The 23,961-nt window shown below is 29.9% G+C and overlaps 3 protein-coding genes across 4 annotated transcripts; 1 reads left to right on the top strand and 2 right to left on the bottom strand.

Moving 5' to 3' along the window:
- Window positions 1–4,005: 4,005 nt before the first annotated feature.
- LOC124918208 lies at window positions 4,006–4,377 on the bottom strand. Its single transcript, XM_047458413.1, has one exon. The coding sequence runs from the start codon at window positions 4,375–4,377 to the stop codon at window positions 4,006–4,008; it is 372 nt and encodes a 123-aa protein (XP_047314369.1).
- Window positions 4,378–5,647: 1,270 nt separating this feature from the next.
- Window positions 5,648–6,087, bottom strand: LOC124918207. Its single transcript, XM_047458412.1, has one exon. The coding sequence runs from the start codon at window positions 6,020–6,022 to the stop codon at window positions 5,648–5,650; it is 375 nt and encodes a 124-aa protein (XP_047314368.1). The 5' UTR covers window positions 6,023–6,087.
- A 5,524-nt stretch (window positions 6,088–11,611) lies between these two features.
- Window positions 11,612–22,203, top strand: LOC124918205 (transcription factor BIM2-like). 2 transcript variants are annotated; one of them, XM_047458410.1, is made up of 8 exons: window positions 11,612–11,762; window positions 11,855–11,971; window positions 12,060–12,144; window positions 19,071–19,140; window positions 19,223–19,318; window positions 19,945–20,336; window positions 21,532–21,661; window positions 21,864–22,203. In XM_047458410.1, the coding sequence occupies exons 2-8, from the start codon at window positions 11,878–11,880 to the stop codon at window positions 21,966–21,968; spliced, it is 972 nt and encodes a 323-aa protein (XP_047314366.1). In that variant the 5' UTR covers window positions 11,612–11,762; window positions 11,855–11,877; the 3' UTR covers window positions 21,969–22,203. The 2 variants fall into 2 exon arrangements, with proteins under 2 accessions (XP_047314366.1, XP_047314365.1); XM_047458409.1 differs by having other exon boundaries at window positions 19,942–20,336.
- Window positions 22,204–23,961: the final 1,758 nt, after the last annotated feature.

Below are 23,961 nucleotides of genomic sequence, written 5' to 3'. Positions count from 1 at the left end.
TTATACAGTTTAATGTTAAAAAATTAATAAATTTAACCTAAATTTATTTTTATTAAATATAAATATCTCAAATACTTATAAATATTTGTTTATTTGTTTATTGAAATATATATATATATATATATAATATTAAAAAAAATCGTTTATATAGTTTTATTAAATATTTTTTTAGATTTATATTTCTTTTACCATTATATTAATTTATTTATTAATTAAAATATTTTTATTTCTTTTATAAAATTTAAATATACTAAAGATATCATTATAATTCAAATAATCTAGTTAAACAATATTTAAAAAAAAAAAATCAAACAAACCACGGATTGGAAGAAATACGTGAATTTTGAGTTTAATTTTTAAATACTTTTGAATATTATGTTTATATTGTTATGAATGGTTATAGAATTTCAATTGTAATGTTTTAATTATATTATTTTCAAAAACAAAATTAAAATATGTAAATTACAAATCAATTAATGTATGGAGAGTTGATGTTAAATTGTTGGGAGGTGTTTAGAGTATATTTAAAATGGTGAGAATTTAATTTAAAAATATTAATTATATATTATTATTTTTATATATAATTAAATATAAAACTAATTAAATAATAATAAATAAATGACACTTGTAAGAAGTTATAATTACAAAATTTATTAAATGAGTTTTTTAATTAAGTAAATTTTTAATTTATAAATATAAATTCATTTTATTTATTTATATAAATTTGAATAAAATTATAAAATAAAAATAATCTATAAATTCATATTTAAAAGATCATAAATTATAAATTTAAAATCGTAAAAATTAGAACCTTAAACGATCTCAAATTTGTCATTTTCTGTCGGAGCTCCAGTGACTATTTTATCAGTTGAATAACAGCTCCTGACTATCCCAACAATTTTTAAATCTCTTATGTCCTCGTATCCATGATTAGAGACCCTAGCCCGAGACCAAATTCCTAGTGGGTTGAAGATGACCCAAGACGGGTCAAAACCCGACCTCCAACATCCGAGTCAAGCACGCCTTTCCTGGTCCACCCGCGCGTATCGCGTTCCATTGGCTGAAGACTGGACCACGTTGACCCTGGCTTAGACTATGCGGCTGGTTCCCCTTCAACCGATGGTCCACCCAACGGCCAGTCTAACCCAACCAATGTCACGTTTGTTTATTTATAAAATAAAAAAAAATTAATAATAAATATATAGATATATAAATAAATAACTTGAATAAATGTTTGTTTGTATTCAATTTATTTTAATCTAATTTTTTTTGTTTTTGTTGTGATATTATTTCTCTTAATTATTTTATCTTTTATAATATATATATTTTCTCCTAATATATATATAATTAATGACGCTTAAAATATAAATTTTATAATCATTTATTTTTTCTCTCTCCTAATATATATATATATATATATATATATATATATATATAATTAATTATTTTACATCTATATAATTATATATTAAATGTATATATAACAACATAATTAAAAATTAATTTATGATATATTTAAATTAAAAATAAATTATCTCTTCATATATAATATAATATAAATATATATATATATAAATATATATATATATATATGAGAAAAAATAAAAAATAAAAAAATTATTAGAGATACAAATAATATATATATATATATGATAAGAAAAAAATAAAAATAATTAATTAGGAAAGAAAAATTAATATATAGATTTTAGGAATTTATTTTTAAATAAATTAAAATATGTATAATTATTTATTTTATTAAAAAAATTATAAAAATTATATAAAAGATAATATGAAATATATATATATATATATATATATATATATATATATATATATATATATATATATATATATATATATATATATATATATAACTTTATATAAATAAAATGAAAGAGAAAATAAAAGTAGAAATTAATTAAGAAAGATATATTATAGATATAAAGAGAAGATATTATTATTAAATAAAAGTAAATTCTTTCTTTATATACAATATAAAATATATAATAAATAAATATATATATATATATATATATATTATAAAATAATTTTAACAATCACCTGGTCATAGTATATTTATTAAGTGTTCACATTAAAGATAATTAACATAAATTAATGGGTGGTATAAATTATACCAAATATCTTTTTTTTTAAATTATATATTTAAAATAATAACTAATACATATTAATTATTAAATATAATATATAACAACATATTTAAAATTAATTTATGATATATTTAAATAAAAATAAATTCTCTTTTTATATACAATATATATATAATTATAAAATAATTTCAACAATTTCACCCATCACAAGTGCAAATAGTGTATTGATTGGAGTGTTTATATTTTAAATTTGAGAATTAAGATTAGGAAAAAATAAAATATAAATTAATTATCAGATATACATACAAAATTAAATATATGAGTAAGTATAGTGAGTAAGAAAATTTTTTTTCTATCATTTCAATGTATTTATATTATCTGCTCATTTATTATATGTTTCATGATTGTAATTGCATCATATTTACGGTTATATTTAACCGTTTCTTTTATTTTATAACGGTGACTTTGTTTGGAATTATTTACAAATAAATCTTGCCAATAAATTAAATGTTAGATTTATATAAACATTAGTGTTAGATACGGGTGGCAAGAAAATTCGATTCGAAAGGTTAGATTGGTTGATCCAGCCGATCCGATCCGAAAAAATTTGAATCCGATGAATGAATTCGGATATCGATATGATTCGGTCCGATATTTTATGAGATTTTCGGATCGGATACGGATTGGGGAAAATAAATTTCGGATACCCGAAACTGATCTGATGAGTTTTAAAATTTAAAAATAAAATATTTATAAAAATCACAAATCTTAAAAATTTAAATACTTAACAAGTCGGTTAATTAAATTAAAATAATTATATGTTTAATTATCAAACAAAAAAAAATGAGAAATATATAAAAAAAACTGGATCTACAGTATCCCGCTGGTCAATCCGATTATCTGCTCATTTATTATATATTTTAAGATTGCAATTGCATCATATTTAAATATATATTTAACCGTTTTTTTTACTTTACAAGTGGTAAGAAAGTTCGATTCGAAAGATTAGATATGTTGATCCAGCCGATCCGAAAAGATCTGAATCCGAGGAATGAATTCGGATATTGATATGATTCGGTCCGATATTTTATTGAATTTTTGGATCGGATACAGATCGGACAAAACAAATTTTGGATACCCTAAACTGATCCGGTGAGTTTTAAAGTTTAAAAACAAAATAAAATATTTATTAAAGTTAAACCTTAAAAGCTTAAATACTCAATAATAATTAATATATTTTTATTATTTTTATTATTTGTATGAAATAATGTTTTCGTAATTTTCAATTAACCAATTAATTAAATTAAAATAATTATATGTTTAATTATCAAACAAAAAAATTGAGAAATAAAAAAAATGAATCGAACTCCAGCTAGTCAATTCAATGGTAGTGTTCGGATACCGGATTGGATAAGTTCAATGTAGTGTTCGGATACCGGATTAGACGAGGATGACAAATTAAAATAAAATATAGGATTTTTAAATTTTTTCCCATAGTATCAGATGAGATTCAGTTTCACCAATGATTTTTAGGAATATATTAATAATATTATTGAAATATTGTTATTTCAGTTTCCAAAGTCAAATCTATGTTTGACGAGGAATTTGGAAGAGATGATCCTTCTTGTTGTTGTATCTGTCTAGCTATGATCATTGATAGAATAATAATGAGAGACAATATCATCATCAAGGTGAGTACAATACATCGAGCCAGCCAGGAGATTTTATTTAAAGAAAGAAAGGAAGGGAAATTATATATGGAGGAAGAGGAATAATCAACAACATAAAACACTAGTGATTATCCTATATCAATATCCTAGGTTAGCTAGCTAACATAGCAGCAAACTAAGATAACATCACCCCCAACAACTAATCAAGAAAGGAATAAATGAAGAACTTATAGATCAGATGAGTCAGAAGCAAGGCGAGATGCGATTGCAGAATGATACATTACATCATGAAACGAAGCAATCTCCACGGTCTTCCTTCGCAGTTGCTTCGCCTTCTTTTCAGTAAAGCATCCAAGTGGGGGGAAGCGAGATCCGGACAGATCTGCAGCTTCAGAATCATTTCCAACCGATTCTTCATTATTAATCTTGTTGCTAGGATCCGCAGCTGCTGTCCATCCGAAGACCGGGAACCACCAGCGACTTGAGTTGGTGGAGGAGGACGGTGCCTTGTTGCGGTTTTGATTGGACTTTCTATGGTTAGAGCCAGCGGAGTAGGATGAGATGATCATTGGAAATGTAGCAAATGTTGTGCTAGACATGGTTAGAGAGAAAATGGAATGAAGAAGAAAGAGAAGATTAGGGTTTGGGAAATGTTGAGTTACTTTTATACTTATATGAGATATACATACAAAATTATATATATGAGTAATTATAGTGATCAAAAAAAAATATTCTCTATCATTTATATATATATTATCTGCTCATTTAATATATGTTAAAAATATTCTCTATCATTTATATATATATTATCTGCTCATTTAATATATGTTTTATGATTACAATTGTATCATATTTAAAGGTATATTTAACCGTTTCTTTTACTTTAATGGTCACTTTATTTGAAATTAATCTCAAATAAATCTTGCCAATAAATTAAATATTAGATGTATATAAACATTAGTGTTAAATAGGGGTGTTAAATAGTGTTAAAGACTAGATCGGTTGATTCAGCCTATTCGGTTCGAAAAAATTTGAATCCGATGAATGGATTCGAATATTGATATGATTTGGTCCGATATTTTTTTTGGATCTCCAAATTGGATACGGATTGGCAAAACAAATTTTGGATACCCGAAGCTGATACGTGAGTTTTAAAATTTAAAAATAAAATAAAATATTTATAAAAATTACAAACTTTAATAGCTTAAACAATAGTTAGTCTATTTTTATTATTTATGTGAAATAATATTTTGATAATTTTCAATTAATCTCTTTTAATTAAATTAAAATAATTATATATTATTTAAACAAAATATTATTAAATAATTAATTATTAAACAAAAAAATGAGAAATATAAAAGTAATGGATTGTAAATCCGATGATAGTGTTCGAAATATCGGGTCGAAGAATAAGGATAGCAAATTAAAAAAAAATATAGATGAATATCCGATTGAAAACACCGAATTGTTAATGTATCAGATGAGATTCAGTTTCACAAATGATTTTTAGGAATGTATTAATAATATTATTGAAATATTGTTATTTCAGTTTCCAAAGTCAAATCTATGTTTGACGAGGAATTTGGAAGTGATGATCCTTGTTGTTGTTGTATCTCTGTCTAGCTATGATCATTGATAGAATAATAATGAGAGACAATATCATCATCAAATATAATTAGGTGAGTACAATACATTGAGCCAGCTAGCAGATTTTATTTAAAGAAAAAAAAGGGAAATTATATATGGAAGAGGGATAATCAACAACATAAAACACTAGTGATTATCCTATATCAATATCCTAGGTTAGCATAGCAGCAAACTAAGATAACAACACCCCCCAACAACTAATTAAGAAAGGAAAAAAAGAACTTATAGATCAGATGAGTCAGAAGCAAGGCGAGATGCGATTGCAGAATGATACATTACATCATGAAACGAAGCAATCTCCACAGTCTTCCTTCGCAGTTGCTTCGCCTTCTTTTCAGTAAAACATCCAAGTGGGGGGAAGCGAGATCCGGACAGATCTGCAGCTTCAGAATCACTTCCAACCGATTCTTCATTATTAATCTTGTTGCTAGGATCCGCAGCTGCTGTCCATCCGAATAGCGGGAACCACCAGCGGCTTGAGTTGGTGGAGGAGGACGGTGCCGCCCTGTTGCGGTTTTGATTGGACTTTCTATGGTTAGAGCCAGCGGAGGAGGATGAGATGATCATTGGAAATGTAGTAAATGTTGTGCTAGACATGCCGTAGAGAGAAAATGAAATGAAGAAGAAAGAGAAGATTAGGGTTTGGGAAATGTTGAGTTACTTTTATACTTATAAAGACAGTTTAGAGTTCAGAGACCAAGTCACATCCAGCCGTTATTAATCTAAAATTCTAAATCTAGAGGAACTCGAACGTACGAATGGATAAGATACATAGTGCTGCACGTGTCTTCAAATCATTTTTTATTTTTTTATTTGATACATAGTGGGTGTTTTGCTTTTATTTGAAAATATTATATTTATTTTTATGAATGACTGGTATTAGTTAGATTTTCAATGAAAGTTGTTTGTTTGTATGAGATTACAATTTGACATATTTTGTTTAATAGATCGCAGGTCCATTATCTTACTAGGCCCAAATTTTCACCCACAATCCAGAATTCCAAATAGATTGATTCATACTACTTAAAAGAAGATATCTTACTAGATCCATTGATAGTCCAATAGTGTAGACTCAAGCCCATAAAAAAACAATTATTTTAGAAATCTCTATATAATTAGATTTAGATCGGAGTGTGGATTGAACCGCTTATAAACTTAAACGGTTAAAAGTAAAATAAAAAATATTATAGGTATGTTTTATATTTGCGACCTAACAAAAAAAACAAGTAAAACTCTTTAATCAACTAAGCTAATAAGACTTTATATTTTAAATTATACACAAAATTTGATAAATGCGCTACATTTATAACAATATAATATATATATATAATAATGTTTAATTTGAATTTATCGGGTCGAGAGTTGTGTTTAATTTGAATATATAAGTGAGAATAAATGAATACTTGAGTTTATATCATTATTAACGAAATATTTTTATTTAATATTAGGATAAGAGATATAATTGCTTTTATTATATTTGTTTTTGTATTAGTATAAATTTTTTATATAATATATGTAGTTATTCAAAATATAACTTACAAAATATATATAAATACACAAAATTATAATACTATTTCAATAATCATAAGAAGTCTAGCGGTTAAAGTGTTAAAATTTCATATTTAAGATGAGAGTTTGAATCTCTTTAAAAGTAATTATTATATGTGAGTGCGCAAATATTATTGATAAAACCTAAGGGATTGTCCACAAAGGGAATGTCGGCTTGATTGCGCAAATATTGGTGAGAAAACCTAAGGGTTTGTCCACAAAGAGAATGTCGGCTTGATTGCGCAAACATTGGTGAGAAAACCTAAGAGTTCGTTCGAGGAGTATAATTTAAGGCCTAAGGGCAGTTATACCAGATTCTGTATATCATTCACTATCTTTAAAATAAAGATAGAATACCAACAAATGAATGAATTTAGACTTTATCAGGTTCTGTATCCTCAAATCATTTTGGAGATGATGAACAGTCTTTCTCCATATTTAATTTATACTGTAGCATCGGCAAGACATAAAATATTATTATTTCTCTTTCATCTCTTCCTATCCCGCCAAATGAGTTCCTTCTCCCGCTAAAATGCCATCAACATTAACTCTCAATAACTAATGTTTAACATTATCTCTCAAAGAATTAATTCATCCCCCGTTCTCTCACAGGTAATATTTTATCTCCCTATTGATTCATCTCCCATCATCGTAATATTTCATCTTCCTTTCTCTAACAATTTTTCTTATACTCTTCATTTATTATTGTTATTGTTTGTGTTGTTCTCTGTTTCATTCACTTTTATTTTATCTGTTTAATTTGATTCATCTCTCATAGTGCTAGAACGATTAAGAACAAAAAGATTATTGAGTATTTTTGAGATTGTTGTGTTTGACCACCTGTTTGTATCATAGTGTACTAGAATGGTTTACAAACAAGAAGATTCATGAGTTTTGTTAATATTATTGTGTTTGACTTAAAATTGGATTCTAAATGTTTATAAAATGTTTGATTTCCTTTTTGAAATCATTTACTTTTGACATTTAGGTATGAATAACAATATTTATGGTATTTCCCCAATTATAAATATGGCAAAAGGACTAGATGGTGAAGTGTATGGTGAACCCTACAATCCCAGATTAGTGATGATCATTACTCTCAACTTATGCCATCATATAGTCAAATTATCCCTATTGAGTTGAAAGAGTTAGAGACGGATGATCCTTGCAAACAACATATCATCCAATATACCTTTGAAGATTCAAATGGAACTTGATCCAGAAATTTGTGAAGATCCGATCAGAAAAATGAATAATGTTACACCTTGACATGGTCAAATATGAAGAGACTTATTAATTACCTTTCATTTAATTTTGAGGTGGTTGTTTGAGGTGGTTGTTTGAGGTAGTTGAGAAATTAAGTGAAGTTTTGAAAAGTAAATGAATAAATTAATAATGAATTGATATAGGGATAAGGATGGGGAAGTCTGATGTAGGATAATTTTTATTTTTTATTATAAAATAGGGATATTAATATTTTATAGTATTTTAGGGATAGAAAATAAGGATGCTGGTAATGTTGCCTTAAGATCATGCATAAATGTGTAATCTAATGTTTAAAAATGCACAATTAAAACCTGCAAAATTCTTCACGGAGGGCGAGTTAAAGTAAAAAATGTTCAAGACTATTAAACATTTTTAATAAATACTGAGTAAATTCACGTGTTATGCACACTGAAAATATAAAAACAAAATAAATTAAAAAAATACAATAATTTTAAAATATGTATTTAATGTGTCTTATATTTAATAAATACTGAATAATTTTTAATTATATATATATATATAAAAGAGAAAAAAAATAAAAAATATATTTTTATTAATAAATTTACATAATATATTGAGAAAAATTAAGATAAGAAATTTAATTATTTTTATTATATATATAGAGAAAAATGATTGAAAAAAGGAATGATATTTGCAATTTGATTAGCCAAAAAAAAAAATAACAAAATTTCTCTCTCTTCTTTTTCTCCTCACCTTTTATCCATTTTTCAATTAGTGATGTAGTGACATATCATTATTTCCCTCAAATTCTCTCTCCTGTCACTTCTCATATATATATATATATATATATATATATATATATATATATATATATATATATATATATATATATATATATATATATATATATATATATATATATATATATATATATATATATATAATTATTAACGAAATATTTTTATTTAATATTAGGATAAGAGATATAATTATTATTATTAAATTTTGTTGTGTATGAGTATGAAAAATTTATATAATATATATAATTATTCAAAATGTAATTTATAATAAATATATATATATATAATTATAAAATTATTTCAACAATCATAAATGATTTAGTAGTTAAAGTGTTAACATTTCATACTTAAGATCATTGTTCAAATCTTTTTAAAAGTAATGATTATATGTGAATGCGCAAATATTGATAGATGAAGTGGAAACGAGAATATCAGTTTGAATGACGTAAACATTTGTAGAAAATCTAAGGGTTCGTCCACTAAAAGAATGTCGAATTGAGTAAAGCAAACATTGTTGAGAAAACCTAGAGGTTTGTCCACGGATGGTGATTTATGGCCTAAATTCATGCCGAAATGTGTAATCGAATGTTGGAAATATATGCTTAAGTAATGTAAACATTGGTGAGAAAACTTAAGATTTTTCCATAGAGGGTGATTTAGGGCATAAAATCATGCCTAAAGTTGTAATCTAATGTTTAAAAATGCACCCTTAAAAACCGCACAATTCTTCACGGATGATGAGTTAAAGCAAAAAATGTTCAAGACTATTAAGCATTTTTAATAAATACTAGCATTTAGCCGTGCATTTGCACGATTAATAATATAAAAAACCGTGAAAAAAATTTACGGATAATATTTTTAATTTTATTTTTAACCATTTTAAATTTAAAGGTGGATCAACTCACAATCCAATTCAAGTATCCAAATTAACCACAGCTCTCGACCCGGCAATCCGTACACTTTAAAAATTAAGCATCATTATATATATATATATAGATTAGTTGGTTAAAAAGTTGAACTTATATTAATATTAAAACGTCCCGCGTTTATCAAATTTGGTGTTGAATTTAAAATATAAAGTCTTTGTAGCCTAGTTGTTTAAAAAGTTGTACTTGTTTTGTTAGGTTGCAAGTTCGAAACATACCTCTAGCATTTTTAATTTTATTTTTAACCGTTTTTAAATTTAAAGGCGGGTCAACCCACAATCCGACCCAAATATCCAATTTAACCATAGCTCTCGACCCGGCAATCTGGACACTTTAAAAATTAAGCATCATTATATATATATATATATAGACTAGGTAAATTCACGTGCAATGCACACAGAAAAGATAAAACAAAATAAATTAAAAAATTACAATAGTTTAAAAATATGTATTCAATGTGTCTTATACTTAATAAATAACGAATAATTTTTAATTAAATAATATATATATATATATATATATGAGAAAAAAATAAAAATTAATTTAATTATTTCTATTATATATAATGTTATATAATTAATATTAGGATAGGAGATATAATTATTTTTTTTTTATTTTTGTACGAATATAAAAAGATTATAGTTATTCAAAATGTAACTTACAATATATATATTATATATATATATAAATAAAATTATTTCAATAATTATAAGTGGCCTATCGGTTAAATTGTTAAGATTTCATACTTAAAACCAATGTTCGAATCCCTCTAAAAGCAATTATTATATGTTAGTGCGTGATATTTGGTAGATGAAGTGGAAGAAAGAATGTCGGTTTGAGTAATACAAACATTGGTGAAAAATCTAAGGGTTCGTCCATAGAAAAAATACGGGCTTGAGTAACGCAAACATTGATGATAAAAAACTTAAGGGTTCGTCCATGGAGGGAATTTCAGCTCGAGTAAATCAAACATTATTGAGAAAACCTAAAGTTTCGTTCACAGAAGGTGATTTAGGGCTTAAAATCATACCGAAATATGTAATCGAATATTGGGAATATCGGCTTGAGTAAAACAAACATTATTGAGAAACTTAAGGGTTCGTCCACAGAAGGTGATTAATGATCTAAGGTCATGCTGTGTACTTGAATGTTTAAAAATACTTAATTTGGTTATTAAATAATTAAAATTATTATAGATATAAAAATATAAAAAACTTAAATGAATTAGTTAAATAATTTTTTAATATTTTTATTTTTCAAATAAGAAATATTACATAAAATAAAATTTTATATAATTAGATTAGTAATTTAATCTAATTTTTATTTTTTTATTTTTAAATTTTTTTTTTTCTATCTAATGTATATTGTTAATTTATATGATTTATCTGTTTACTCTGTATATTTAATGAATTTCAAAATATTCTTAAATATTAAATTTAGATTTACTTAATTTTAATCTATTAAAACTAATTCAATGATTTTAATAATATTATTTTTATTTAAAATATTTATATATAAATAATATTTTTATATTTCGGATCCATGCTAGTATTTTTAAGGAAATTTACTATTTTTTTTAATACTTTTAATTAGGACCCTTATATTTATTTATTAACAAATTTTGGGAGAAAAATCACAATCTTCATTTATTTACACTATGCTTTCTCCGTGAAAACACCAGCCAAAAAGGCAAACGCCGAAGAAGAAAAGCGGTGGTTACTAGCTCTCAGTTCGGTGGCGCTCTCACCTGAAACTCCGATTAATCGCAGACAAGCTTTTTCTTTTTCATTCTCTCTCTACGAGTTAGATCCTTTTTTCATCCACAAAGCCGTCTAGGTTCGTTGTCAGATCTCTTTCCACGCCCTTTAATATAATCTTGATCCAAAATTCTAGATATTTATTCTGGAATTTGTTCTTTGTTTGAGCAGTAAATGCTTCAGGAGCTATAAACATGATGAATTCGATGAGGGGTCATCACGAAGAGGAGGAAGACGAGGATGAAGAATTGGGTTCTAAGAAAGATAATACGTCTACCAGTGCTAGAGGTATATGAATACTTATCATACATAAATAGATTGTATCCTCTTGTTGACGTTTTCAATTTTGGATTTGCATTGCAACTTGTCTGCGCAGATGACAAAAACAATGATAAGGCCAATGCTGTTAGGACGAAGCACTCAGTGACAGAGCAGCGCCGGAGGAGCAAGATTAATGAGAGGTAAAATAATGATGATTACAAACATGGGTATCCATGATTTAACGAAATTCTGTAGGGTATCCTTTAATCTGTCTATGCTGTCAGTACCTCGTCAAAGTTGGATCTTCTGTTTACATATAGGGTTTGTTGTTCCTATTGTTGGACTGGATCATTAATGAGTTTCTTCTCATCTGAGTGAAATTTGTTAGGCCATATGATTGCAACCAAATCATGGGTATGGCTCATTTCTAGGCTTGAGTGATGTAAAATTTTGTTGGGAAGATGATTTTCTTCATATATTTCATTGATAAACTATTACAAGTAGAATGTAATTTATAGGAATTGCTAGAAGAAAACTAATTAAATGCAATAACAAAGTCCTAGATAAACATAAATGAACCTTTGATTAGAAGACAAACAACCCCAACCAGTTGGGTAAATGCTCTTGGAAATAGGCCATGTTTGATTATTTATTCCACAATTGAGGTAAACTTACTATGCTCAATTGAACAAAAGCAGAAAACACTGAGCGTGACAGTTATATATGTATCGTTGGGTAGACTCAGTAAGATAATTAAGATCATCCTTAAAGGATTAGAAATCGTTGGAGGATAGGTCCCTCAATCTTGAGACGACAATTCAATTTTTGTTGGATTATTGGCAATGTCCATTAAGTTGAGATGAGATAGTGAAGGCTGGAGGTGTTTTTATTTACAGTGCAACTTGAACAAAAATTGTGACATTTTGTAGGAATCAAATTGTTTAAGTGGGGTATGGTTGGGCTCAATTTATTTTTGTCTTAAATTGAAAGTAAAATGTATCTTTAAAGAAGAGTATTATTGTGTATAGAAGTGTTGGAGATATTAGAGGGGATGTGTATGTTGTTTGACATATAATGGTAAACGGTTAAAGTGATTTACTTATAGTGACTGTATTAATCGAAGGATAATACATTGTATACAATTTAATTTTTTGAGAAGTGAATCTCTATTTGGAATACCCTTGGACCTTGGCTTATCATTTTATGGCAAAGTTGGGTTAAATTCATTAGATGGAATTTGATGAGAAATAGGATGAATTGATTATTGGGAGATATTATATTCTTATTAAGATGCAACAGTATAAGTCGAACTTATACATGTTAGAAATGTTAGTAGCAGTTGAAAGGCTTCCTATCAATAGAGTCACAAAGTTATAAGATTTAACAGAAAATTAAAATATTTTATGTATTACTGGAGTGCTAAATTAATTATGTAGTGGTATATCTTAGTTGACAAGTGGGCTTCAGTTATGTATAGTTGGAACCGAACCACCCACTATCCTTCATTTTTCAGCTCATATATTTGTACATTTGATTAATACAATTTCAAGGAAAATCAATTGGAAGCATTTCGGTTTCCCATCTCCCTGTCTTCTAAATTCTCACATGGTATCAGAGGGTAAATGCTCTCAACTGTTTCCGACCTCTGGGAGCCTTCTTTCCGGTTATCTTCTTCATACATACAGCAATTGTCTGTCTTCTCTTTCTTTACTCTTTGCAATCATGGTGAAAGGTTCATCTTCTTCCTCCTCGGCCCCGATCCAGATGATGATGATGATGATTCCACTGTTGCTACTACTGCAGCAGCCACTGCCGCATGCAGCAATTTCAACTATCCAGCATTTGGAAAGAACTCCTCTTTCATCATCACTTGTTACAAATTAAATGGCTAGAATTATATGGCATAGTTTCACTCTGGCTGTAACTGTTTTTTGGAAAAAAGTGACTGATAGTCCTTTTATTAAAATTGTCCCAAAATAGGAAAACGACATAATTGTTTTCGTTGGTCAAAACAAACATTTGCCTCAAACATTTGAAATTTCCAAACAAAATTAATCAATTACATCGGAATGTTAAGAACAATACAAAAGGTTAATCTAACTATCTCGCATTACATTGGGTGGTTTTTGTGACGTTGGCATAGTCAATATTGGCTTTGACATGTTTCTCAGTTCTGTTGGGTGATCGAGATTCTTCTCCACGTGAGAGTGATGTCGTGTACATTGGTTCGAATATCTCGCCAAATTTGTTCGTTTGTCCGTCTAACCCCTTAGAAGATTCTTGCATTTCTTTCTGACCTTATTTGGTATACTATAGCTCCAAAAATACTCTTGAGGGTGTTAGCTACAAACAGGTTGTTTCTGGCTTTTTATCTGTCCATTCTTGGATTCGATGCGTCATTTATGTGTCATTCTTGCAAGCTTCCTCCATATATCGATTGTGAATGGGCAGTTTCCAAGGAGGTGAATAATTGTCTCTATTTCTGTTGTGCATAGGACATAGTGTGCATCCGGTATAGCCATGAACTTGCTGATTTTGTCTTTTGTCATTAGCTTCTTACGTTACACAAGCCAAAGAATAAAGTGATGTCTTGGTGCGAATTTGGGAGACTACACGACATTCTGTCATTAGCCATATGTATTTAAGTTGGTGGGAAAGGAAAGAACAGTTTTAACTGGTATTCCACCTGCTATCCAAGGTTTGAAGCTTGGAATATGAACAATCATGTTGTTATGCTGTGGGGAATCTTTTCAATGTGAAGTTTGTCATTTTGCTAAGCATTCACGTACATCATTTCCACAATTACCCTATATGTTGTCTAAACCTTTTGCATTGTTTCATGGCGATGTATAGGGACCATCTCAAGTCAAAATTCTTAATGGTCATCTTTCAGTTGTTTGGTTTGTTGATGATCACACTCGTTTATCATGGTTATTCTTAAAATAAAGGAACAATTCTAAGTATGCGATATCTTTCAACAATTCTACACTATCAAACTCAATTCCAATTATCCATCCAAGCCATAAAAACCAATAATGCCATTTTAGATTTGTTTGCTTCACACCTCACTCAATTTCTCTCTTTCAAGGGTATTCTTAATCTTAGCTCTTGTGTTCATACTCCTCCACCAAATGGAGTCGCCGAATGCAAGAATTGTCATCTTCTCAATGTAACTCACACATGTTTGTCTTTAACATTCCAAAACGTTTTTGGGGAAATGTCGTTTCCACCGCCACATACCTCATCCATCGCATGCATTCATGCATTTTCAAATTTGAAAGCCCCATTTAATGCTTACTACAATAATTTCCTAACACTAAAGCCATCATTCGTGATCTTCTTCCTAAAGTATCCGGTTACATATCTTATGTCTACATGCATCCAACTGGAAGTGCTTTGAGTTGAAAGTGGGTGGCCATAACTGTGGGGTGTCATGCTTGTTCTCCTTAATTAAAAAAAATGCGTCTTCGATATCGTTGTTATTTTCCCATCACGAGAAAGATGTACACCACTATGGATGTCACCTTTTTTGAAAATCTGCATTTTATCCATCTTCTGATTTTTCATCATCCCATCATTGAACCAATTCTTGATGAAATTTTCGGCCAACTTTCTCTTCCACTCGGCCACACTCCTCTCGATACCAACCTTCTTCCCAACAAGTGTCTTCACCTCCTTTTGGTCAACCTTCTCCTACTCTACTTCTGTGCCTTCACCTCCTGTCAAAGTATACACAAGAAGAAAGACCGAGCCAAGCACACTCGGTACATGATCAATCAGCCGACCCAATTTTATTTCCAGAAGGTAATCCACTTGATCACAGTATTTCCTTACATGTTGATAATATTGTTGAGTATAGTGACATGCCTATAGCCTTGAGAAAAGGGACTCGATCGTGTATTAAACATCCCATCGCTAAGTTTGTGTCTTAGGAAGGGCTATCTCCACACTATTGTACTTGTATTGCCACTCATGACAGTATTTAGGTACCATAGAATGTTGAAGAAGCAATGAAACACCTTCGATGGAAGGAAGTAATCGACGATGAGATTAGTGCTCTTACAAAAATGGGACTTGAACAATTTGCAATTTATCACTTGATAAGAAGTTCATTGGATAACCCACTAAAGTAGCTCAAGTGGCAAGAGTGGTTCATAAGAGACTAAAGGTCACGGGTTCGATTCTAAATTAGAACGCCTTAAGTTGAAGAGAAGGTCATGGTTGTGGGGTTCATGCTAACTTTCAACATTAAAAACAAATGTCCATTGGATGTAAATGGATTTGTAAAGTTAAACATTTAGCAGATGAGTCGATTGAAAGATTAAAGCTCGGTTCTTTACAAAAAGGTTTCTCTTAGTCATACGGTATTGATGACTGAAGCATTTGCTCCTGTGGCAAGTTGAATACTATCAGAATCTTGTTCTATCTAGCAGAAGTAAAAATTGGCTACTATATCAGCTAGACGTGAAATTGTCTTCCTAAACGGAGATTTAGAAGAAGTATATATAGATATTTCTCCCGGTTTGAACTCAAGCTTTCAAGAAAGGCAAGTGTGTTGACTCCACAAGTCTTGAGCAATAAGTTTGAAAAATTTGTTACTATATCCTGTTATTGCCAAAGTCACAATACTTGTAAAGACTTAAAGAGAAAAGAATATTGTGTAAGTTGATAGTATTATTCTATAAGAAATAAGAAATGATAAACAAGAATTTTATGATCTAAAGGCAGATTTAGCCATAGATTTTGAAACAAAGGACATTGGGCACCCAAAGTGTTTCCCGATATGGATTTAGCTCGTTCAAAGAAAGGTATATCCATGTCCCACGTAAATACACTTCACCTGTTGAAAGAAACATGAATGTTTGATTGTAAGTCAATTGATACTTCGATGAGCCCATATAACAAGATTGGATGTTGGATCCAAGGCAAATAGTGTTGTCGTTGACAAGGGAAGGTATCAACGATTGGTTTGTCGCCTCTTATATTTATCTCACACGACCCGATATTGGCTTTTCGGTGAGTGTGGTGAGTCAATTCATGAATTGTCCACATGGACAATGTTTATAGAATCTTGAGATACAAAAGGGAACTTCAGGTGAAGGATTGTCGTTTTAAAAGAATGAAGAACGTGATGTCTATGTGTATTTTGATGCAGACTAGGTTGAAGATGCCACAGACATAAGTTGTCTAAAGAAATAGTGCTGAAGTAGAGCTAAGAGCACTCACCCTCGGGTTGTGCAAAGGAGATGGATAACAGATGAATTCATCTGTCATATGTGACGGTAAGGCCATCGAACTTCGTTGTTGTCTTCATTGTGACAACTTGGCTTCTGTCAGTATTGCGAAGAATAATGTGCATCATGACTGAACTAAGCACAATGAAATCAACATACATTTCATCTCCAAGAAAGTTAATGCTGGTATAATTGAGGTCTCTCATATCCCATCGAGACTAAAAGTTAATGCTGGTATAATTGAGATCTCTCATCCCATCGAGACTACAAGTAACATCCATCCTCACCAAGGCTCTACTAAAAACTACACTTGAAGATTTTGGCTAAATGGAACAAGAATGTTAAGTAGTAGGATTGGTATCCTTTAGTTGTCTGTAATCTCTGTTTTTTGTTTGTTTCTATTCAGATACTCTAGGGTCGTTTGATTCTTTTAATTATAGTTAGGGTTTGTCTAACTTTGATAATTGATCATTTCTCCCACTTTTGGGTTCTTAATGAAATGGCGTTAAGTTGTTTCCTAAAAAATACTAACTTGAAAACTTGTGTAACAAGTTAGGAATCTACAACCTAATTTAAAGGGGAGTGTAGATATATTTTATGTATTCTTGGAGTGATAAATTAATTATGTAGTGGACGAGTGGTATATGATTCGGTTATGTATAGTTGGGATCACCCACTATGTTTTATTTTTTCTCTTTAAATTAGCTTGTACATTTGATTAATACAATTTTAAGGAAAATCAATTGGAAGCATCATTTGGTTTCCCATCTCATTGTCTTCTAAATTCTCAACATCTCACACACAAAAATTAAATAATCCAAGAAAACTGGAAATATATTTATGGCTAAACATATAGCTTATTAACTAGTATATTAATTAAAAGCGTTATTGTAAATAGTCTAATTAGGGTTGTGTGTGTTTGGTCGGGATTTTGCCCATCCAACAATATGCGACATGAGAGAGATAGAGACTAGAAGAAGAAGATGAACATAGACTCTTCTCAATTGGTTGAAATTAGTTTGTAAGCATACTTTTAAGGACATATAAGTAATCTTACTCAACAACTTTATATTCTCTAATTTTTTGAAAAAATTGATTTATGATCAAATGTACTGTTTCTGTTGACATATGGTTTGCAAAATACTATTGTATTTTGAAAATCAAATCAAGGATAAGTGTATCATATTATAAATTGATTTTACTATTGGATCAATAAGATGTGGTTTTTTGTCTTACCAAATACCTGTTTAATTGGAGTGACTGTTATTACGAGTTACCACCTTAGTGGCAATGACTATCATTCTGAGTTCTCAGTTCGACGGTAATCGCTACCTTTACGAGTCATCTCTTCTTATGATTGATTCGATAGGAAAGAAGAAATAGTGTCTACTCTTTCATTGGGGATTTCCTGAAACAGGTGTCACTTCATCCTCCAGTCTCCTATAAAAGTTTTTTTTTTGTGACCCACTATAAAAGATATTAAGCCATCCATATAGAAATTAAAGAGGGTTCTTTATATAGAAATAAGAGTCCAAGGGGCCATTTCCTTGACTCATACAGGTGAGAATCTGACTCCACCAGAAATTGAAAAAATAAATAAAAAAAACTATTGAACTAACCTATTTCTTGTGTGTACGGTATTTTGAAAAATGAACTAATGAATGAATTATTTCTTAGTTGGAGAGACAAAACTCAAGAATCTCTTCTCTATAACTGAACTTTTGGTGGACTCCTATTATGCATCACCCAGTAACCTTAGTCATGATTGCAGTGCTAACTATGAAAAAGGACTGTTGTTATATGTAAATGATTGAATTAAAATGTTATGTCTTAAACACTTTATATGGTTACTTGATGCAAATAGATGGTATGAATTTCTTTTTCCCTTACAGGTTTCAGATATTGAGAGATCTTATACCTCATAGTGACCAGAAGAGGGATACATCATCATTTCTACTGGAGGTAGTAATGGGAAAAATATGTTTCTATTTAATCTTATTAGTTTTCCCTATGATGCAATCTTATTGTATTTTTGTACATGCAGGTGATAGAGTATGTTCAATATTTACAAGAAGAAGTACAAAAGTATGAGGGTTCTTATCCAGGATTGAGTCCAGAGCCCTCAAAACTAATGACATGGGTATATTCTCGTCCCCTTACCTGACAAAGTTGTCAACTTATGATGACATCTACCGAGAATGACTTGCGTTTGGTACAACTGAAAATCATCAAATGTTGAATATTAAATTTTAAGGGCCGATTTAGTTAAGTGTCTGGAAAATAAATGTCAAATAAATAATTTAAAATATCTGAGTCTTAAGTACTTGATATAGAAATTGATTTGATAAAATGTGGAGAAAAATGGAGTTGGCAAACATATAGCAGAAACTTTAGCATGCAATGCTTTGCCACTATATGAGTTAGTATAGCAAGAAAACTAGTATATTCCCCGTCCTGTAGTTTTTTGAGTGATGCTTTATATTTGTTGTTAACAGTTGTGTTTTATGTGACAGATGCACAGCATCCCATGAAACCATTCATTAAAATATCAAAATAGCCTCAATTTTATTCTTTATAACATTTTAAAAATATCAAATACTAAGGGTACTTTGATCATTTAAAATTAATAATTGAAATAATCCACTTTTTCATGTTCAAATAATCTGATTGACTAATAACTGTATTTTTATAGAATCCTTTGTTATTGGACAAAATCCTATATAGAAATTGTATTCTCAGTGTGAACAATGCTTTTGTTTGTAGCAGAGAAATAGTCATTGGCGTGTTCAAAACCTAATTGGGCAGCCGCAAGCCACAAAGAATGGTGTTGGTCCAGGAACACCCTTTTCCGGGAGATTCGACGATATTGCTCTCCCTCCAACCATTCAGTCCACTCCACAGAATCTAACTGAATCTGAACCTTGTAAAAACACAGCTCAACTACCCAATTTGTTGAAAAGAGGTGCTAATGCCATGCCATTCCTTCCCACTTCATCAGTTCCAATACAAAGTGAAGACATTGTTAACCTTCCTCTTCAGAGACCTGTTTCTGATACACAATCAACTGAGATTCCGGTTGTGGGTAATGAGATAGACCAACAAGATCATCTGATGATTGAAGGAGGCACTATTAGCATTTCCAGTGTATACTCTGAAGGGTAAGTACTCTAAAGCTCTAATATATATATTTTTTTTCAACATTAGTTTTTGTTATCATAGTTAGCTTATATATATGGAAATTAAATGACACAAATTTATTGTCAATTGCCTTTACCATCAGATCACTAAAGCCATTTTTTGTAGGATAATGAATGATTGGTTTGCTTATGTCTTCGTTTGGTTGTAAACCAAGTTACACAAAATTTAGCATTAAAAGTCACAGCCTGTTTGGAAACTTCTATTTGAAATAATCTGTCACATGTTATTATTTGTGTTACTGGTTTAACTATAACGGTGGTATAGGCAGGTTTAGGTGAGGATAGATTGAATGGGATGGAAAACACAGAATAGAGCGAGCCTTGCGTCTACAATTTATCATTCAACGTTTAGTACTCCTCATGTCCCATGATGCAATCACGATCCCAATACAAAATCGTTAAAGTGAAATTATAATTGACATTTTGTTGTTTGGTTTAAGATTGTTTTTTGGGATCATAATTCATATATTTTCTAATCATGATCCGAATTATAGTGTACCTTTTTTTTTGTTTCATTCGTTAAAAGAATCATAATCCAGATTATTTTCTACGTGATTGTTATTTTTGAAAAACATGACAAATGTAGATTTTTTTGCAAGATATGATCAAGATAAAAAATCATGATACCAATTTTTCTGCTATAAAAAAAAGTATCTGGATCCGAATTAGGCCGAGAAAACCGCATGTGAATCTCAAGATACAAATCCAGCTAAGTTTGGTATGAAAGGTGTAGTTGGTTCGGAATACACTGGAAATCACAACATTCAAATGCCTCTCATCACTGTTTGATTACCATGAATTTTGTACAGTTTTATCGATCTCTATCAGATTACTCTTTTTAGTCCTCACCGACCCAATTGGACACCACCTCCTGTTGGAAGAACAATTCTATTAAGGACAGCTTTGTAAGGTGTATTTGCATCTAGGTTGGAATAAATTTATAAACTCCGTTTTCAAATGGAATCCATACACAGATATCCATATCCATATGAGAAACTGGGATGAGATGCAATTTCCATAAGACCCAATTAAAATTATTTTATGCTTCTGTAAGGTTTTGCATATTGTTATAATTGTTGTATACTTAATTCCATTTATATGAAGTCTCATTCTTATTTTAAACTGAGAGCTAACATGGAATTATTTATTTGAATAGGCTGTTGAATAATTTGGCCAAAGCATTACAAGATGTAGGTCTTGATCTGTCGCAAGCCACTATCTCAGTCCAGATTGACTTGGGGAAACAAGCTAATTCAGGATTTATATCTGGGATTTCCCATTCTAAGGTAAAGGAAGTCTCGTCAACTCTTTTTTTTCTCAATGGTATGGTTAAATTTCAATTGTGAAAAGTCAAGATGGTTGTTTTATCGCTAATGTTGCTGTTATTAGCTGTATCAGACGATTTCTTGTCAAAAAGAAGTTTGTCTCAAGTGCAATCTTTTGTTTTTTTTCTTCTTATGGAGCCATATCTGTTTATTCATTTTATAGGAGCATGAGAATAACCATTCTGATAAACTGATGGAAAATCTAAGAGACGAAAGCAACAATGAGGATGCGGATCAAGCTCAAAAGAGGCTTAAGACCCGAGGCTAGTCTGCCTGTTCCTGATCCTACAAACTGCCCTTGTAAATGTTATTCTTCCTGAAGTGGTGTTTCTTATGACATATGGTGTGGGATTTGAACAATTATTTTTATGTCTTGCTTTTGTAGATGGTAATAGATGTCTTAGGAAAAATGGTTGCTTCTTTTCTTCTATTTATTTTTGTTGTTAACATGTTCTTACAGCTGATTTTCATAGCTTAATTAAGCTCTTAAATTTGTTCATTAATTATGTTTTGGTTTAGCATCTTTTTCTTTCTTTTTCAGTGTGGTTGGTTTAATAACATTTAGTAGAATCAATTTTAAGGTGTAGGTCTCTTACAAATTTGGTGTAAGAGATTGTCGTTGAACAACAAAATATTAAGTGTAAAGATCTGGCCATTAGCATTCCGAGGAGTTTGCCATAGCTTGCCAAAAAGGTTTCGAGCTAATTGTCAATGTATGGAACTTTGACCCCTACATTTGAATTATAAGATTTTAGTTTAAGTTTTTATAATTTTCACAATAATTTTGATCTATTTTTGGTGACTCCCTTTTCAATGTTATTTATATTTCTTTTGACAACTTTTATTTCAAATTTTTTAGTGTTTTTGGTTGCTTCATATTTAGTGTTATATATGATTTTTTTGGTAACTCTATTTCTTATTTTAGATGTTTCCAGATGTTGATCTTGTTTCCTTAGTTGTTTGAGTAACTTATGATATTTAATTTAAATTGTATTGTTTATGTTTTTTTACAATTTTAAAATGTTTTATTCTTTAATAAAAACTATTAGGCTTACAACTTATTTGGCATAATAATATACCATCTATGCTCAAGTATTGTTCACAATAATAGCAAGTTTCTCACATTATTAGGAAGAAAATACAAGAGTAGGCGCATGCACATAAGTTGGGGTAAGAGTGAAGGTGAAACGCTGCAAAATGCATTCCAACACACATTCGGGGTCCTAACCCGAAAGAAATGAAAGCCCCGTTATTGTTGCTTTCATTGACACTAGCGATACCTTCAAAAAAAACCTCTCCTGTTTGAACTCATTGGCATCTAACCCCCAAATTTGTGGCTCTTGGTGGATCGCCAAAGTTGCAATTGTAACGTGCATATCCTCTGGAATTTCAGCATTTTTAAAACTACCTTGTCGCTCAACTTTCCTAGCAATAGTACCAACCGGAGTATCAATCCTCAAAGACTCGTTGATGATCATAGTTACCTATATTCGATTACAAAAAAAAAAATCAAAACTTGGGTAGATTTATTTTTAATAAAAAATGTAAATTGAGAATTTAGGGGCAGTTAATTACTGTTTTCATTCTTGTAAGGCCTTCAGCATTTGGCTTTTGATTCCCAAATAACTTGAACACTTCCTCTCTAGCCTTGTTTTGCCAATCTTGATGAAGTGACAAGAGAAAAACAATCCATCCCATCATTGTGGTCATGGTTTCATGCCCTGCAATGTACAATGTCTTACATTCGTCGACGACATCTTGAAGGGAAATCCTCGAATTTTCTTGTGAGTTTTCACAAGCAAACCAAGAAGATCATTCCCAAAACTTTCAATTTCACCTTCCATTCTTATAACCAAGTTTTTTTCTACTCTTTTCCTTACAATTCTTATTATTGCATCATTGACCCCTTGTTCGAGTTTCTCTGACTCAACTTCGTCTTTGCTCTTCCAAATTTTGCTACAAATTCAGAAAAGTAAATTGTAACTCTTAAGGGGGGAAAACAACAGAAAGAATTGTATGCACCTCAGCCATGGAATGGTAACTTTGAAAAGATTTCGAGACGCGATAAAAGAAAGTTTAACGATCATTTCAAATATGTCTTGATCTTTGCAATTGATACTTCCAAAGAAGGTTCTTGAAATGATTTCTAATGTAAGTAATCTGAAATCTTCAAATATTTCAATCTCTTTGCCTTCATGTTCTACCCATCTGTCTAGCATCATTGCACATTTCAATCATGGCTGGAATCATACTCTGCCAAA

The sequence above is a fragment of the Impatiens glandulifera genome, unplaced genomic scaffold (genome assembly GCF_907164915.1).
Source record: "Impatiens glandulifera unplaced genomic scaffold, dImpGla2.1, whole genome shotgun sequence".
NCBI lineage: Eukaryota > Viridiplantae > Streptophyta > Magnoliopsida > Ericales > Balsaminaceae > Impatiens > Impatiens glandulifera.
Note: the sequence above shows the minus strand (reverse complement) of the source record. Positions and strands in the feature narration are given on the sequence as shown.